At 44.7% G+C, this 19,093-nt stretch overlaps 1 protein-coding gene across 10 annotated transcripts in view; it reads right to left on the bottom strand.

The window, feature by feature from the left end:
* Window positions 1–9,852, bottom strand: part of WAC (WW domain containing adaptor with coiled-coil) — an 88,707-nt gene extending 78,855 nt beyond the window's left edge. The window contains exons 1-3 of one of the 10 annotated variants that reach the window (XM_032624293.1): window positions 5,454–9,852; window positions 4,607–4,643; window positions 2,870–3,065 (exon numbers count right to left, since the gene is read on the bottom strand). In XM_032624293.1, the coding sequence (XP_032480184.1) occupies window positions 2,870–3,065; window positions 4,607–4,643; window positions 5,454–6,247 (1,027 nt within the window). In that variant the 5' untranslated portion in view covers window positions 6,248–9,852. Of the gene's footprint in view, window positions 1–2,869; window positions 3,066–3,533; window positions 4,517–4,606; window positions 4,644–4,891; window positions 5,371–5,453 lie in introns of those variants that run through there. The other 9 variants (XM_032624290.1, XM_032624292.1, XM_032624291.1 and 6 more) reach the window with 9 other exon arrangements.
* Between the last annotated feature and the right edge of the window lie 9,241 nt (window positions 9,853–19,093).

The following is a 19,093-nucleotide window of genomic DNA, read 5'->3' as shown; positions in this document are numbered from 1 at the left end:
TAATCCAACTCACTTGCATTTCACTTTGGATAACGGTTTTGACTGTTATGTGGACATTTATGTAAAATATGTATATATATATATATTTTTTCTTTTTTTTTTTTGCAGTACGCGGGCCTCACTGTTGTGGCCTCTCCCACTGCGGAGCACAGGCTCCGGACACGCAGGCTCAGCGGCCATGGCTCACGGCCCAGCCGCTCCGCGGCACGTGAGATCCTCCTGGACCGGGGCACGAACCCGTGTCCCCTGCATCGGCAGGCGGACTCTCAACCACTGCTCCACCAGGGAAGCCCTGAATTCATATTTAAAGATAAAAATCTCAGGGAATAAAAATGCCTGTAATAAAATTACATATTCCCTTTAAAATCTGTTTCAAACTCATTAGCAAGAAAAAAACAAAAAAACACCTGGAGTCAAAGTATAATGACTAAATATATCAGTATTAACTGAGGGAAGAACCACTTCACATCTTTAAAACACAGAATTAACATCAAAGATGCACTCTGAGCTCAAGAATGTAGATTTGATTTTATGGTATTCATTATTATTCCTATCTAGTGTAAAGTAATATGGTAGCCAGGTATATGAGAGACGATACAGTCAGGGATGAAGTTAGTATTAGTTAAAAGGCTCCAGAGAAAGAAAAGCAAACAGCTAAAAAAGCAAATCAGAAAGTGGGGTTTTAACTGAGCAAGTGACTAGATCAGAAAAATAAGTTTCTTTACAAATGGAGCTAAAGAACCATCAGCAAGCAGATGCAAATAAAAAGGAAACTAAAAGCAAACAAGAAATATCTGGACTACACATAGGAAGGAAAACTAAAATCAAAATGAAGAAAGAAAAAGTACAGAAAAAGCAAGCAGCTCGACCACCACCACCAGCTCTCCAGAGTCAGCACCTTTAAGAATAGCTTCAAGGCCAGGATCACATCTTAGCATTACTTCCAGGAATACCACACAACTGGTGACACATAGCAGATGCCCAATGTTTGCTGAATGAATGAGCAACAAGATGTTCTTGGGATTATTTCACCTGTAAAAGAATTTACCAGGCAGGATTCACTGTAAATGTATGAAAGCATTTACAGAAGTTTCCTAGAGTACTTAAAATGCCCTCCTTCCTGGATTTGGGGATACATGATAGATTAACCAGATCAGAATCACTAAGAGAACCTGGGATACTTATCCACAAGGAGATGAGGTGCCACATCCTACTTAGTCAGTCACCAAAATTTTAAAGATAAAGCAAAATACAGTGCAAACAGTACTGCCTTCTAAGAGCTAACATTTGAAATGAAATCCACTACAGAAGAGTGGTTGGTAATAGGATCATCTTTTTTTTTTTTTTTTTTTTTGCGGTATATGGGCCTCTCACTGTTGTGGCCTCTCCCGTTGCGGAGCACAGGCTCCGGACGCGCAGGCTCAGTGGCCATGGCTCACGGGCCCAGCCGCTCCGCGGCATGTGGGATCTTCCCGGATCGGGATACGAACCCGTGTCCCCTGCATCGGCAGGCGGACTCCCAACCACTGCGCCACCAGGGAAGCCCAATAGGATCATCTTGACTACACATACACTATGAAAACTTACCTACAAAATTAAAAACGTTAATAGTTTAAGTAATTCTGTCCAAGAACTTGTAACGCTAAATAACCAAACGCATCTGCTGTTACTTACAAACAAATATACAGATTATCTGTGTAAGTAGCACAAAACTATACTATATTTAATGGAGAACTATATTCCCCTCCCATTCAATAACCATCCAAATATTCCATCTCAATGCAATCTTCTGATCATTATTAATTTCCTCAACCCAGTAATTATATACAGAGGAGACCGATGTTTCTCAATATCTCATCATACTGAGTATAGCTGACTTCTACCCTAGGAGGCAAAAGGGAGAACCAGAAGATGCAGGATTTTTTTTTTTTTTGAAGTAAAAGCAAAATATTGAGAAGCTAGTTGAAAATCAGACAGAAAGCCATGTGAGACTACCGAGTTTCCTTAGAAGTTTATGAAGGCACAATCAATAGGGTATATTTATTTCGAACACGTTATCTATTAAGCACTTTAAGATCTTATAGCAGGGAAAAATAGAGATTAATTGCCTCAGGGAAATTGGTTTATCCCTCAATGCATTCTTTAGACATGAAATCTGATTATTTTGGCCACATTTAAGTCTGAAAACAGTTAAGAGTTTAACTTTTTTTCTTGGCCTTCCACCTACCACAAAGAACTTGAGGGCAAAGGAACAGCTTAAGTTACCCTTATACCACTGAGGCTTTTAACAAGGTGAATATGTGAATAAATATACAAGTTACATTAATAAGATCCTAGGGAACAGGAAAAATCTCATTTAAGTGTTCACAGCAAAAAGTTAAGAAAAATTTTCTGAATCACAAATGGTTTTTTTAACCTGTGAACTGTCTCAAAATACCTAAATTTTAAAATTCGCACTTCACCATTAGCAGACACGTCTGAACTCCTTAAAAAAAAAAAAAAAATTCAAGCAGAAACAAAGATCTCAAAATAAACCAAGCCAAATAAACTGAAATCTTTACTTGAAGAGGTGAAAGTTCCTTTCTTGGAAAAACGTCCTGCATTTCCCTCACCATTAATAAAGTACTGGTAGGCTACATTCATAAATGCATTCTCTATCAGCTACTGGAGTCCAGTTTTGGATCCTCAGGTCAGCATCTGTTACCTCTACATCACTTGTTTGGGAATCACATAAATAAAAATAAAATATTCTGATGACATAACCATACAGTAACGTCTGCAAGCTGGAAACATGACTGACACCTTTTGTTTTATACAGAATTATCATGAAAAACCAACATGTGAAAGTTTCAACCAAAAAGCTACTCACCACCATCCCTCTCTCTAACTCTGTGAATATGCACATTTTTGGCCTTACTGTGACCTGTGCTGTCACTATATTTGTTTTCAGGACTATCAGATCTCCGCAACATTTTATTTGGTGGTGAAGGATCTGCGGCGTCTCGCATTTTTTCATGTCTGTGATCACCGCTACTGGGGTGACTCTTCGATGAATACTTAAGTGCCTGTAAAACATCACCCCCCAAAAAATAAGAGAATTAAAACATTGAACTCAACTTTCTGGGTTAGTTCTACTGTAAAACTTGGCGTATTAACTTCATTCCGTTTTATGAATTTGTATCAAGAAAATTAATATTTCCTTTTCCAAGTCTGTCTTTAAGTTACTCAAACAAGACCTAAATGACTAAGAGTTACAGAGTAAGGCTCCTCATACAAATCAAAATACCGCATTCAAAAAAAAAAAGATCCACTCCACTAATTACCTTGTAAATACAAGAAATCAGACACTTTGGTAAATTAACTCCTCAATAAATTTTTCTGGGAATTAGAAAGTTTAATCTAAAGGAGAGTACTACCGTCATCCCGTTTTTGCTCTGCAACTGCTACGCTAGACACAAGATATCAGCAAGCAGGCACAGGTTTCTGCAATCCAACAACACAAAAGCGCCACTTTCTCCAATGCTTGGACTCACCCATGTAAAGCATTTGGGACCTGACTTCACTGCTCTTGCAGGTGCGGGAAATAATTTTAAGAGGCAGAAAGAAACGCTGGCTGATACTTCTGACCTATCACGGTGGAACTTAATGGAACTCCCTCGCAATAACGTATGTGAGACAACCACGACATGGCAGTCTTTCAAACCGCATCATCAATTATGCTTTGGAGGACCCGGCTCAACAGGGTTTGACCTCTGACTTATGCAAACTAATGAACACTGTTTTGCACATCAGGGGGCCTAGGGTTTTTAACTTGGGCTTTTAACAAATCATGCTGGCCAGTAACACTACCGTCAGCTTAGAAACCTGCTCTCCTACCCGGTAAGGGATCAGACGCAGAAAGTATTTCCTTCTAGTGTCATCTGAACGCTGCCAACCATGTCCGAGACCCACCCCACCGCCGGAACCAGGGGCCACTTCTACCAGGACTTTTTTTTTTTTTTTTTTTTTAATTACAGGTTTACGTGCAGCCGCCGTAGGCACACACTAGAAGCACCTTCCCTACTTAGAGCGGCTGCCCCAGCACCCAAAGACCTCAACTCCGGCAGGAACAAAAGCGCCATCTTCCACTAGCAATGCACTTAGCCGCCCCGAAAACAAACTGCGAAGGGAGAGCGCTCCACCGCGCGCCCAGGAGTCGCAAACCCGTCGGCAGCCTCGCCCCAGCCTCGCGTCTACTCTGGACACCTTTCCGGCAACTTCTCGTCGCCCCGCTACAAAGGAGCGTGGCTCCAGAGGCCCCCGCGCCTCGCCCCACCGAGTCCCTCCCGCCCAGAGGCCCGAGTCCGGCCCCGCCCGGCCGAGAAGGGCTCCGTTCGCCACGCGGAGCTGCGCTTCCTCCAGTCACCTGTCAAGATGAGCGCCCACACCTCGCCGGCGAGCGCCGCGGGGGCCGAGCGCAGGCTGCGGGCGCCGCGGAGCCGTGGCCCCGAAGGGCCTGCAGCGGCTCGCGAAGCCTGCGCTCGAGTAGCGGCTCCTCCCTCCCCGCCGGCCCCGCCGCCCCGCCGGCCCCGCCGGCCCCTCCGGCCCGCTCCCGGCCCGCGGGTACCTGGTAAGGCTGCGCGTCCCCCCGCCGGTCGTGACAGCTGGAAAACAGGAAGAGAGGCGGCCTGAGGCCGGGGGCCCCGGCGCCCCCCCCGCGGAGCCCCCGGAGCCCGCCCGCGCGCACACGCACACTCGCGCCCGCCGCCGCCCGCCGCCCGCGCGGCCGCTCCCCCTCCCGGCTGCTCCGGATCAGGGTTAACAACAAAAATGGCGGCGAGGCCGGCCCAGATAAGGAGCAGCCGCCCCCCCGCCGCCCGCCCCGCTGCCCCGAAACGAAAAGACGATTTACCCATCACTGAGTCTCTGCTGTTTCCTCGCATACATTACCATCAATGCCCGGCCTGTGAGCGTGTGTCGGGGACGGGGAGCGGCCGCGGACCGGGCGGCGGGCGGGCGCGCAGGCGGCGGGCGGCGCAGGGCCCGGCGCGCCCTCGGCGACGCTCAGCACCTCCCCGTCACTGGCGCCGGCGCTCCCGGGCCATCCCCTCCGTCCGCACCACGCTCACGCTCAGCTCGGCTCGGCTCGGCTCAGGCCGGGCAGCGGCGAACCGGGGGAGGGGGCACCAAGATGCGTCCGGCTCGGCCCCGCGCGCAGCGACTGCGTCCTCCGCCTTTGCCTCCTCCCGCTCCGCCGCCACTACCCCTCCTCCCCCCGCCGCCGCCGCCGCCGGGTCCTCCTCCTCCGCCGCCGCCGCCTCCTCCTGCCGCCGCCGCCGCTGGTGCCGCCGCTGCCGCTCCACCAACTACATCCGGGCAACTCGGCCGCTGCGGCCTTCGGAAACCCTCGGCACTTTCCGCCGCGCTCCTCCTCTCCCACCCTCGCGCGCTCCGGAACGCCGCCTTCGGCAAACCTCGGCTCGCCGCGGCCCTCCTCTTCCTCCGCGGCCTGGCTCGCCTCCTCGCGACCCGTCCGCTCTTTCCGGTCGCCGCTGCGGGCTCGCACACGCGCGTCCGGCCGCCGCCCTTCCACTTTAGGGGTAGTCCGGCTCGGGGAGCCGCCCGAGGCTGGTCCCGGGGGCCCCGGGGCGCGCGGGGCGGGCGGCGCCTTCGGGAGGAGGCCGGTGGGGCGCGCGAGGAGCCATCGCGGACTTAATAAGGGCGGCTGCGCTGCTGCGCGTGCGCCCGGCGGCGCGGGGCGGGGAGGCGTCCCGCAGGAGCGCGCGGGCCGCCGCCCCCGCCCCTGCGGGCTCCGGCCGGGAAGCCCCTGGTTGGGCGGCGGGCGGACGCTCGCCCAGGCGCCCGCTCCGCGCGCGGGGACGCGAGCTGCCCCGGAGGCCCGCGCGGCGGCCTGGGGTGGGCAGGGCGCGCCCCTGGGCCGTCGGCGTCTTAGAAGTAAGTCACCGCCGGAAGCGCGGGGCGAGGGCGGCGTGCGTTCCGGGTCACTGCGCGGAGCGCCCGGAGCCCGTGGGCCTGCGCCCCCCGGGTCGGGGGGGGGTCCGTGGGGAAAGAGCGAGCGCCGCCTGGGCCGCTGATTGGAAACGCGCGATGCGCCTGCACGCGTGGGGGAGGGGGGACCTTGGAAAAAGTGTTGTTTACTGTTTTCCACCCCTAGCCGTGCCCTCCCTTCCGTCTCCTTTCTTCGTTTCCCATTTTTCTCTCTTTTGGTTCCTCTTTGCTCACGTGCGGTAGCTTGGAGGTTCTGCATGTGAATGGAGGCCTGGGGAGTGCTAAGGAAATTGCTGTCAAGGGAATTTGTTAGCGCGCTCCAGGCACAGTAGCAGCGTCGGCACGTTGGGAAGGAGAAAATCAACTCTGTCCCCCCAGCTGGGCTTTCCTGGACGGCGGTGGTATTCAGGTGGTTTTATTTCTCCTGTTCTAAACTTCTTGTAAGGCAACACTGAATGAAGTGTAATAAACATACACTAAACATACAACAGATTACATGGAAGAAAGAGGCAAGGTAGGAAACAAATCAGAAGAAACAAGGTCCTTCCGAAGAACTGATTTAATTGGTATCCAACCAGTTAATTATGGCTGACCTAATGAAGAGGTGGGATGATGCGGGGAAGAAGGCCCAGAAATCTCAGCTGATGGAAAAAGAAAAAAAAAAAATTACGTAGCCTTATTTGTCACATTTACCTGCCAAAACCCAAGATTATTGCTGTTTGGGAGGACTAGTAAAGTCCACTTAAGGCCCACCGAAGGTGTCAGTAACTAAGAACAAAACTGCCAGTGACTGAAATGAGGAAAAAACGAAAAGAAAAAACGGAGTCTTTTAAGTGCAGTTTCTAAACACTTTTGTGACAACTGCTCTGAAGACGAAAGACGTCATATTGGAAGAGTACAGAAAGTAATACATAAATCTCATGCAGAAACTTTTTGAAAGCTGGCAGCAAAATTTATTATTAATTCTTTGTTTGATGATCATATGTCTGCTGAACTTGTTATATACCGTTTGATCAAAAGCAGCAAACCGGGCTGAAACACGCAGCAAACAGCTCTAGGCAGTGTACAGTCGGTCCTCGTTATTCGCACGTTCCATGACTGCAAATTCACCTGCTCACTGCAATGTATTTGTAATCCCCGAATCAGTATCCAAGGGTTCGTGGATGTGCACAGTGAAAAATGTGACTTGCCTGACAGGCACTACTGAGGTTAAAGGAGACGACACTCAGCCTTGTTATATCAGCTCTTGCGCTGTAAACAGATGTGCTCTTCACAGTACATACAGTGTCATGTTTTTAGCAATTTTTTTGTGCTTTTTACTGGTGGCTTTCGTGTTTTAAGTGCCTCCACACCCCCACCCCAGGCGTAGTGCTAAGCTGCTATCTAGTATTCCTAAGCAGAAGAAGGCTGTGTTCTTTGTGGAGAAAACGTGTGTCCTGCATCGTGTTTGTTTAGGGTTATCATTAGTGCTCTTGGCCGTGATGAGGTCAGTGCTGATAAATCAACAGTACATAAGATGTCTAAACAGGAACTCACATAAACAAAGTTAGGTATTGGTCAGTTGACGAAAATGTGACCGCAGGATCTTAGGAACCTAACCCTTTGCTCCTCCAGGAGAAGTTTAGCGTTCCCGGTGACTTTATAGAACACAGCTCTCTCAGATAATGAGAATCGACTGTTACTAAAGGACACGTCCAAATGTTACCCGCATTTTAAAAAATCTCATCTCGTCGCCTACTTTAGATTCCATTATCTGTTGTTGTGAGTCCTCCTTTGGAAATACCTTCCATCCTTGCCTTCTCCCTCCACTTTACATATCTAACCCACAGCCCTGCTCAATTCGCTGCATGCGTGAGGAAAACATAACACCTTACTAACTCTGAAAAGAGCTCCCTGGGTTCCTCACCCCCCTCCCACTAACTTCCCTGATCTGTCTACCCTGCCCTCTTCAACAGCTGTTTCACCTCTTCTAAATCTGATGGTACATCCCCAGTCCTTGCTGTGTTGCTTCTTGAGATGATAGATGGAATCAGAAATCTGTAACAGCTTTAGCCCACGCCCACCTTGCATCTACCAACCTTCCTCCATCTGAATACACTGCTAGCCTCCATAACTGGATGGATGGTCCAAATTCCCGTCCAAGACCTAAATTGCCACTTTTGCATTGAGTTCCATTTTACTCTTGGAATTGTCCTCTTTCCTTAGCAGATTTTCCCGTCAACTTGTAAAGATTTTAATAGCTAAAATCGTGATCATATCTCCTTCCAAATACTACCCCATTGCTCTGACCTGGTCTCCTATACAGAAGGACTTCATTTGCGCGTCTGCTGCTCTCTCTCTAACCCACAAGTCAGACTTGACCCCCAGACTCCACTGAAACTCAGGCTCCGGATCCTGGGAGCCTCCACGCTCTCAAATCCCACTTTCGTTTCTCAGTCTTCATGTCACTCCACCTGGCAGCAGCATTTGACACAGCTGATGACTTACTCTCTTCCTCCTGAAGCCCCTTTGCTTGCCTGCCAGAATTCCATTCTGTATTTCTCTCTTGCTTCCTAAATGACTGTTACTTAGTCCCCTTGCTGGTTGCCCTCTTTTTCCAGCCTCTAAATGCTGGAGTAGCCCGGGATTCAGATCTCACAACTTGGACTGCTTCTCCTCTCTGTTCTTTCTCCCTCAGCAGCCCCATCCAGATCTCTGGCCAAAAGAAACCCACGTTTGAATCTCCAGCCCACGCCTTTCCCCTAAACACTAGACTCGCACTTAACTGCCTACTGTACAGCACTGCTTGAATGTCTAATAGGCGTGGTAGACTTAATATCGTCTAAACCAGACTGTTAACCCCCCTCCCACCCCACCAGAGAACTGTGATTTAGTGTTCCCTGTTTCATGAAATGGCAACTCCATTCTTCCAGACTAAAAACTTCGGAGTCATCCTGGATTCTTTCACACCTCACATCCACTCCATCAGCAAATCCCACCAGCGCTATCTTAAAAATATACCCAGCATCTGAGCTCAGCTCACCACCTCCATCACAGCCACTCTGATCCAAGCCACGTCTTCTTACACCTGGACAATAGCAAAGGCCACCGGGCTGGTCTCCCACTTCTACACTTGCTTCCACGTCATCTCCTCACTCACGGCAGCGGTCAGCGTGATCCCTTTGAGAGTCAGCATCGTTCCTATCTTAAAGCCCACTGATGGCTTCCCATCTCACTCAGAACAGAAGCCGTGGTCTGCCACTCTTACCGTGATCTGCAGGGCCCTGCGTAAACCACTCCCGCCCACATTACCTCTGGTTTCACATCCAGTATGACATTTCTGCGTGCTCAATCTTTTCCCGCCACTCCATCCTCCACTTTCCTCCACTATACCGAGCACGTCTCTGTCTCAGGGCCTCTGCACTAGTGTCCTCCTGCCTGAATGCTCTTCTCCTTGGTACCCAATTGGCTCACACTGTCACTTCTTCAGGTCTCTGCTTAAATCTCTCATCAGAAAGGTCTGAACTCTGAGAACTATGTAAACAGCACCCCACCACCATCTCTCTCCCTTACCTTGCTCTGTTTTTCCTGTACCTCTTGCCACATAATATGTTGCGTATTTTGTTTATTGGTTGTCTCCCACTAGAATGAAGGTTCTGTGTGACAGAATCAGATAAATATTTGGTGAGTGAAAGAATATTTACCTACAAAAATATATACAAAGAAAATAGCAAAATATTATAATTCTCACAAAGAAAAAGATAACATGGGTTTATTTCTGCTTGCTTTCTTAAAGAACAGAATTATAAATTGAGTCCTGCTGTCACAAATTAAATGGGAGTAAAGCTGGATTATTCCTAATACTCATAAAATATTGTAAAAGGTAACATTTGAAAATTTATATAAATTTGCATATGTAGCAAATCTTATGCAGACTACTTGCATTTCTGTTGAATGAGAGATCTCAAATTTGTGAATGAGCAGCAATATCCATATTTCAGCCAATAAATTAACACATATCAACCATTATGGGGGAGATCTATCAGCCAAAAGGCCATAGGTGACCCTGATGTTAGTGTGACCCTATTGGTGGAGGAAGAATCAAAGTCACGTCATCAGGCCTCTAGTTGTAAAAGAGACTTTAAAAGGTTTGCTAACATTTTTAAAGGGTCACAAAATAAGAATACATTCTCTGAAATTTTTACCAAGCACTTTTCCTTTCTATCTTTTTTCTCTGTCCTTGCCCTTCTCTCAACTTGGCACAGTCTAGTGTTTAAAAGCATGGGTTTTGGAATCAGAGTGACATAATGTGGAGCTCTGGCTACATTACTGACGGACGAGCAGTGTAACCTTGGGCAAATTGCCAGAGTCTCAGAGGTTATGCCTCCTTATCCCTAAAATTGACTTGGTAGGGTGTAGGGCTGTTTGTAAAACGTTAATGAACTTCCGTAAATAATTTAGCAGCACGTGGCACATACGTAACTCCACTGCTGGTGGATATCATTCATTCATTCAGAAAAAAGCGTTACTGAGTTTCTGTGTATCACGTCTTGGGAACATAGTATTAAGCAAATTCACTTGGTCTCTGCTCCTATGGAGTTTATGTTTTAACTAAGTGCAATACATAACTAAAAGGAGACCCTTTGTGTTCTCAGGTTTGTGATCTGAGGCTTTCATTCAACTATGTTGAAAAATAGCAAAAATGCAACAAAAATTATGATTTAGAAAAGGGGAGTAAAAACTTCCAGGACAGCATCATATCAGTATATGGTATATCCTTCTAAGCTGGGGTAATAGCGTAAATAATGGAATCAGCAGGTCCTGGGATTCCCACCCTCCCCACACACCCCCAGGATCCTTGTTGACTCATGTATTCACAGCTGAGCTAAGTTCTGGATTTACAACTTGCCCGTTTTTGGTTTTTTAAAGTTTCTCCCAGTGATAGATAACAAAGTGCAGCCAAGATTGAGAACTATACCCTACATCCTTTGCCTCTGGGAAAACTTCAGCCTCGATTAACCCAACTATTCACTTTCTCAGTACCTGAAAGCAGCTGCATGCTGCTGAAGGCTGTTGAGTGAACTTCTGAATAGACTGATTCCTCTAAAATCTCATGATCGCCAAATAGACGGACCCTCAGTACAGCCAGGCAATCTTAGACATTTCTCTCTTCAACCCCCTCATCTACTCCAAAATGTTTCTCTAACTTCCACTCTCCTCTCACTGTGCTGCCTCCCCTTCACTTTCAGAAGATAGCACCTCCTTCCTCCTAAACCGAAGCCCCCAAATGGAAATTTCCTCCTGCCTCAAAATAGCCAAATTTACCTACACGCAACTTATCCTTCCTTCTACTCACTCAACAATTTACTGAGAACCCACTAGTGCTGGGAATACATCAATGAACAATACAGACAAAAATCTGTACTCTCCTGGGGCTTATATTCGAGTGGGAAAAAACAAACATAAATAACTGATACGGTAATTTGGATAATAGTAAGTGCTATGGAGAAGAGTGGAGAATGATAGGGAGAACTAGATTAGGAATAATATTGTAAACAGAGTGGTCATTGAGGTGACATTTAAGCAAAGACTTAAAGGTGATGAGAGAGAGGAGTGTTCCTGGAAAAGGGAACGGTGAGAGCAAATGTCCTGAGGCAGGAGTGTGTCTGGCATGTTCGAGAGCAATAAGGAAAGCTGTGTAGGTGAAACGTATTGACGGAGGGGGAAAGTATGAGGAAATGAGGTCAAATAGTTTAAAGGAAGGGATGGGGGAGTAGGTGATGAAGGATCAAATAAGCCATTATAAGAAGGCTGGCTTTTATTCTGAGACAGATGAGAAGCCATTGGGGAGTTGAGCAGAGAAGTGACACTGGCTACTGTGTTGAGAATAGTCTTCATGACAAGGAAGTATGCAGAGAAACTAGTTAGGATGCTACTGCATTGTCCAAAGGACACTGTTGCAAAACAGTAGTTAAGCCTCATCTCTAAGGCCATTTCCTTCACATATGCTTTCCAGCCTTCCACTTTAAGGAACTAGAACAAGAAGAGAAAAGTAAATCCAGTGATAGCAGAAGGAAGGAAACAATGAAGGTTAGAGGAGAGATAAATGATATAGACAATAGAAAATAGTACAATCAACGAAATCAGAAGTTGGTTCTTTGAAAAGATCAATAAAATTAACAAACCTTTAAATAGAATGACCAAGAAAAAAAGATCCAAAGTACTAAAATTAGGGGAAAATGGGGATATTATTACCAACCATATAGAAATAAAAAGAATTATAAGAAAATACTATTAACATTTGTATGCCAACCAATTTGATGACCTAGATGAAGTGTACAGATTCCCAGAAACAAAGTACCAAAACTGACTCAAGAAGAAATAGAATAGACTTAACGTTACAAGTAAGAATATTGATTGAGTAATCAAAACACTTCCAACAAAAAAAAGCCCAGAATCATACGGCTTCACTGGTGACTTCTATCAAACATTTGAAAAAACACCACCAGTCCTCAAACTCTTACAAAAAATACAGAAAGAGAGAACCTCTTCCTGTAGGCCAGCATTACCCTGATAACAAAGCCAGACGAAGACATCACAAGAAAATAAAACTACCAACATAGTCCCTAATGAATATAGATACAAAGTGTCCCTAATAAATATAAATACAAAAATCCTCAACAAAAGTAACCCAGCAGCATGTTTAAATGATTACATACCATGACCGACTGGAATCCACAAAATTATTAGTGCTAATAAATTTAGCAAAGTCACAAGGTACAGGATCAACAAAAACCAGTTTTCTTTCTATACACTTGCAATGAACATTCCAAAAAATAAGAACACAATTCCATTTACAATAGCATCGAATAAAATACTATGAAATAAGTTTAAATGAGACATAAACTACATTGAAAGCTACATATCATTGAAAACTATTTATAAAATACTAAAGACCTAATTAATGGAAAGACATTCCCTGTTCATATTTTGGAAGACTTAATATTGTTTGGATGGCAAACTGATCTATAGATTCATTGCAGTCCCTATCAAAATTCCAACTATGTTTTTTTGCAGAAATTGACAAGTTGATCCTAAAATTTGTATAGAGTTACAAGGGACCCCAAAACAATCTTCAAAAAGAAGAAAGTTGGAGGACTCATACTTTCTGATTTCAAAGCTTACTACAAAGCTACAGTCATCAGCACAGTGTGGTACTGGCGGAAGGTTAGATTGATAAGTCAGTATAATAGAATTGAGAGCCCAGAACTAAACCCATACGTGTGTTAAATTGATATTTGACAAAGATATCAAAACATCACTGGTGGAAGACTAGTATTTTCAGTAAATGCTGCTAAGAAAATTGTATATCCACATGCAAATAAATTCGTTTGAACCCTTACCACACACCATATAAAAACACTAACTCAAAATGTAAGAGGGCAACTATACAAGTCTTAATATATTGGGGGTAAATCTACATGACTTTGGATTTGGCAATGTTATTCTTAGATATGACATCAGAAGCACGAATAACAAAATGAAAAGTAGATAAATGGATTTCATCAAAATGTAAAACTTCTGTGCATCAAATGACACTATCAAGAAAAAGCCCACTGAGTGGGAGAAATATTTGCAAGTCATATACATGATGAGAGTCTATTATCCTAAATATGTAAATAACTCTCATAAATTCATCAATAAAAAACAACCCAACTTTAAAATGGTCAAAGCACTTGAATAGACATTTCTCCAAGGAAGATATTTTAATGGCCAACAGTACATGAAAAGATGCTCAATATCATGCCATTAAGGAAATATTAATACAAATCAAAACCACAATGAGGCCTTCCCTGGTGGCGCAGTGGTTGAGAATCTGCCTGCTAATGCAGGGGACACGGGTTCGAGCCCTGGTCTGGGAAGATCCCACATGCCGCGGAGCAACTAGGCCCATGAGCCACAACTACTGAGCCTGCACGTCTGGAGCCTGTGCTCCACAACAAAAGAGGCCGCGATAGTGAGAGGCCCACGCACCGCGATGAAGCGTGGCCCCCACTTGCCACAACTAGAGGAAGCCCTCGCACAGAAACGAAGACCCAGCACAGCCCTAAATAAACAATTTTTAAAAAATCCACAATGAGATACCACATCACACCCACTAGAATGACTGTAATTAAAAATCAAACCGGTGTTGACAAGGATGTGGAGAAATTGGAACCCTCATAAATTGCTAGTGGGAAAGTAAAATGGTGCAGCCACTATGGAAAACTGTTTGGTGGTTCTTCAGAAGTTTAAACATAGGATTACTTTATGACTCAGCAGTTTCTACTCGTGAATATATACTCCACAGAAATGAAAACAGGTATTCAAACAAAAGCTTGTACCTGAATGTAGCCAAATAATGACCAAAAGTGGAAACATCCAAAGTGTCCACAACATATGAATGGATAAATTGTGGTATATACACACAATGGAATATTATTCAGCCATAAGTAGGAGTGATGTACTGATACAAGGTACAACATGGATCAACCTTGAAAAACCTGCCAAGTGAAAGCAGCCAGACACACACAAAAAAACACATAAGATTCTGATTCCACTGGTGTGAAATGTCTAGAATAAGCAAATCCATAGAGATAGATGAGTAGTCACCAGGGACTAGGGAGACGTAGGATTGGGGAGTTACTGCTTGATACGGAGTTTCTTTGTTGAGTGATGAAATGTCCAGATTTAGACAGTGCTGATGGTTTCAGATGTGAATGTACTGGAAGTCACTGAATTGTACATTACAACGGTGAATGTTGTGTTGTAAATTTTACCTCAATTTACAAGAAAAAAGCAAAGAATCAGTGCCTCCCCTATTTGCTTTCCAAGCACTCTGTCTACTCCCATGGCCTCTGTGTATAGTTACCACCTGTATACAGATGGCTCACTATTGTATCTCTAGCTCAGATCTTTTTTCTAAGTTCCAGGCCTGAATATCCAACTACTTACTTACCTAACACCGCCACATGAAAGCTTCAAATGCATCTTTGAAATGTAGAAAACCGAGATCATTCCCTGGCCTTTCAAACTGGGTCATCTTTGAATGTTCCCTATCAGTAAAGGTTAAAAATAGCTCACACTCATTGAGGGTTCACCTCGTGTCAGGGCTGAAATAAGTGCTTTATATCCATCAGTTCATTCAGTCCTCATAAGAACCTCATATATTATCTGCTTTTTGCACAGAGAAAATTGAGAGGTCAAATAACTTGCGGATATAACACACCATGCAAGTAAAGCTAACTTTGAGTAAAGGCATCCTGACTTCTCTTTTTTTTTTTTAATTAACTAATTTTTTTTTTTTTTTTTTTTGCTGTGTTGGGTCTTCACTGCTGCATGCGGCCTTTCTCTAGTTGTGGCGAGCGGGGACTATTTTTCGTTGTGGTGCACGGGCTTCTCATTGCGGTGGCTTCTCGTCGTGGAGCTCGGGCTCTAGACACTCGGGCTTCAGTAGTTGTGGCACGCGGGCTCAGTAGTTGTGGCTCGCAGGCTCTAGAGCATAGGCTCAGTAGTTGTGGCACACGGGCTTAGTTGCTCTGTGGCATGTGGGGTCTTCCGGGACCGGGGATTGAACCTGTGTCCCCTGCATTGGCAGGCAGATTCTTAACCACTGCTCCACCAGGGAAGTCCCATCCTGGCTTCTCAAAGTCTATGTTCTTAATATTGCTGGACCATCATCTACCTTTTTATAGAAACCTAAAAGTCATCCTTGTCATTTCATTTACACGCCATAGCCAATTCATCATTAGGTCCTATTGACTTGATTGCCTAAATATCTCTCACTCTATCCAGTTCCTTTTATCTCTACTACCACCAGCCTCATCCAAACCACTATCTTTTGTCTATACAGTGGCTTCCTAATTGACCACTCCCTGTCTAGTGAGAACAACCTAATGAAAAATAATTACAATTTTGTATCTTCCAAGTAGGGAATTCATATTGTCTTATGCCCATGGAGCATTTACAAATATTAATCAAATTTGGCCACATAGAAATCCTTACTGAATTTCAAAAGCTAGTAATCTTAAAAGCTACTCTTAAGATCTCAGTGCAGTAAAACTTGAAGTCAACAAAGTTTACCTTTATTTCTTGATTTTTTTTTTAGATTTTTTTTTTTTTGACATGGACCTTCGTTTTTTTTAAGCCTTTATTGAATTTGTTACAACACTGCTTCTGTTTTATGTTTTGGTTTTGGTTTTTTGGCCACGAGGTATGTGGGATCTTAGTTCCCCGACCAGGGATTGAACCCTCACCCCCTGCACTGGAAGGCAAAGCCTTAACCACTGGACCACAAGGGAAGTCCCCTATTTCTTGATTTTAACTTCTGGTTCATCGTCAGTATCTCCAACACTCCCGCCTTCCTTGTTGGTGATTTTAGTATGCATATCAATGCTCTAATACCTTGGCTCCCATCTGCTTGAACAGCTCTCCTTTTCACTCTGCCTAAGTCATTCCCTTGATCATTCTCTAGTTGGAGCTTCTTATAGCAGTAACTGCAAGCCCTCCATGTTCTCCATTTCATGCATCCCCTTCTCTGACCAGCCTCCTGTTTTCCAGCTCACCCCTCTAGGTATCTGGTCTCGACAATTCTTCAAAGTCACTGAGAATTCCAGTTATTGATCCTATCAGTGTTTCACTGCCCCTTACCCTTAGTTCCGTCTTTACCCTGTTTAAATTCCATAGTCAGTCATTGATCACTCCCTTAGATATGCCCTTGATTTCTTCTCTTGATTCCTCATAGTCTCCTGGCAAAACCATAACTCATACCTGGCTCCCAGGTAACTGAACATGACTGGAAGAAAAATGAAAGCATGGTAAGAGGTCTCACTTTAAGTTTATGAACACAAACCTCAACTGATCTCAAGATGCTGCCAGGCAATCCCTCTCCCCTTTTCTTACACAACTATTTGATACAGTTCTTCAAATATTTACTACTTTCTACTCCAGTCTTACCCTCAGTGATATCTTTTCATACTTCCTGGAGAAAACTGAAACAATCAGAAGAGGGCTCCTGCCACTATATCTATCTGCCTATCAGCATTTGAACTCAGGGACTCTGCTTTCCAGCCCATTACCATATGAAAACCATCCACGTTCTCCATGCTCTTATCTAAAATCAGCATCTCTGCTTGTGTACTAGATCAGGGATCGGCAAACTGCAGCCTGTAGGCCAAACACTGGCCTTTGTTTTTATACGGCCCATGAAGCAAGAATGGTTTTTACATTTTTTAATGGTTGGAGGGAAAAAAGACTATACAACAGAGACCATGAGTGGCCCTAAATTATTTACTGTCGAGCTCTTTACAGAAAAAGTTTTCTGATTCCTATACTAAATCCCATCCTCACTCACCTATGCAATGATCTTGATTCAACAATTCTCCCTTTTCTCCCTTACATTAACAAGTTTTTGCCTCCATCCTGGATTATTTCCACCATCGTTCAAGCATTCTGTTATTCCTCTCATTTAAAAAAAGTACAAAACTTCATCTCCCTTCCCTCGCTTGTTACCGTCCCATTTCTTTGCTCCCCTTTGCAACACAGCTTCTTGCAATAACAGTCTGTAACTTGTCTCACATTCCTCCCTTCTAACTCTCACTCGAATCTACTCCCAACTAGGCTTTCACTATCACCAAAAGCTCCTGTCAAGGTCACTAATACCCTGCATATGCTAATTCCAATGGTTAATCTTCAATCCTAATATTAGTTGACTAACAGCAACATCTGACACAGTGGTTCGCTCCCTCCTGCTTGATACACTTTCTTCGCTTGATTCCCGGAACACCATGCTCTGCTTTCTCCCTGCAGTACTGGTGTCTCCTTTACTGGTCTGGTGCTTCTCCCTGGTCTCACATTAGAGGGACTGAGGGCTCAGTCCATTCTCCATCTGTACATCTCGTTTCATGGCTTTCAAAACCCCCTATTTGCTGGCAACTCCCAAATTTAAAACTAGCCTTGACTTCTGAAATCTAGTTTCCCCGTATCTAACTGCTTACTCAGCGTCTCCATTTGCAAGTCAAATGAACACCTGAAACTTAACATCCGAACCAATTTCCTGATCTTCAACCCTAAACCTACTTAGTAGTCATCCTCGTTTCACTGATGCTAAGTTCTATCCTTCATGTTTTTGAGGCTGAAAACTTTAGAGTCATTCTTGATTTCCCTGTTTTACACCACACGTCCATTCCATCAAGAAATTCTGTTGGCTTTGCCTTTGGGCTAGAATCAGAGTCTAATTCCTTCTCTGTTCCTCCACTGCCACCACCCTGACCCAAGCTGCTGTCATCCCTCTCTGGGTCACTGCTCAGCTGCCTACTCCACGATCTCTCTGCTTCTGCCCTTGCTCCGCATAGCTTGTGCACCATATAACAGCCAGTGATGCTTTAAAAATATAAATCTTACTGTGTCACTCATCTGCTCAGAATTCTTCCATAGTTCCTCATTTCATGAATACTGAAACCTAAAGTCGTAACAATGGCCTCCAAAGGCCCTACATAAGCTGGCCCCTCTTGCCTCTCTGACCTCATCCCCAGTTCTCTGCCCTTACCTGCTCCAGTGGCCTCCTTAGTCTTCAAGTACTCTGGAGTCCTACTGCGTAAGGACTTTTGCACAAGCTGCTTGCATTCTTCTGCTGTATGTGCACTTGGGTAACTCCTTTGCCTCCTTTAAGTTCTTGCTCTAATTTTGCCTTCTCAAAGAGGCCTAATTTGATCAACATATTTGAAATTGCAGCCCCCTTCCTGCCCTTGTGATTCGCCTTGCTCTGCTCTGTTTTTTTCACCTGTAGCGTCTACCATGCCCTAGCATGCTGTATAATTTACTTACTATGTTTATTGTTTATTGCCTACCTCCTGCCCACTAATGTAACCTCTGGAGTCTTTGTCTCTGTTGCTCACTGATGTGTCCCAAGCATATAGCTCACAGTTGATGCTCAATAAACATTCGATGAATAAATGAACAAAGTTTTAAAAAAACTTAACTTACTAACTTTCCAAACAATCTACTACACAATTATTAAATCATAGCTGCGATTACAAATCTTATACAAATGGAAAAACTAGAACAGTTTATATGAAAATACATGAGA

Source organism: Phocoena sinus, chromosome 2 (genome assembly GCF_008692025.1).
Source record: "Phocoena sinus isolate mPhoSin1 chromosome 2, mPhoSin1.pri, whole genome shotgun sequence".
Taxonomy (NCBI): Eukaryota; Metazoa; Chordata; class Mammalia; order Artiodactyla; family Phocoenidae; genus Phocoena; species Phocoena sinus.
This window is presented reverse-complemented; position numbering and strand designations above follow the sequence as displayed.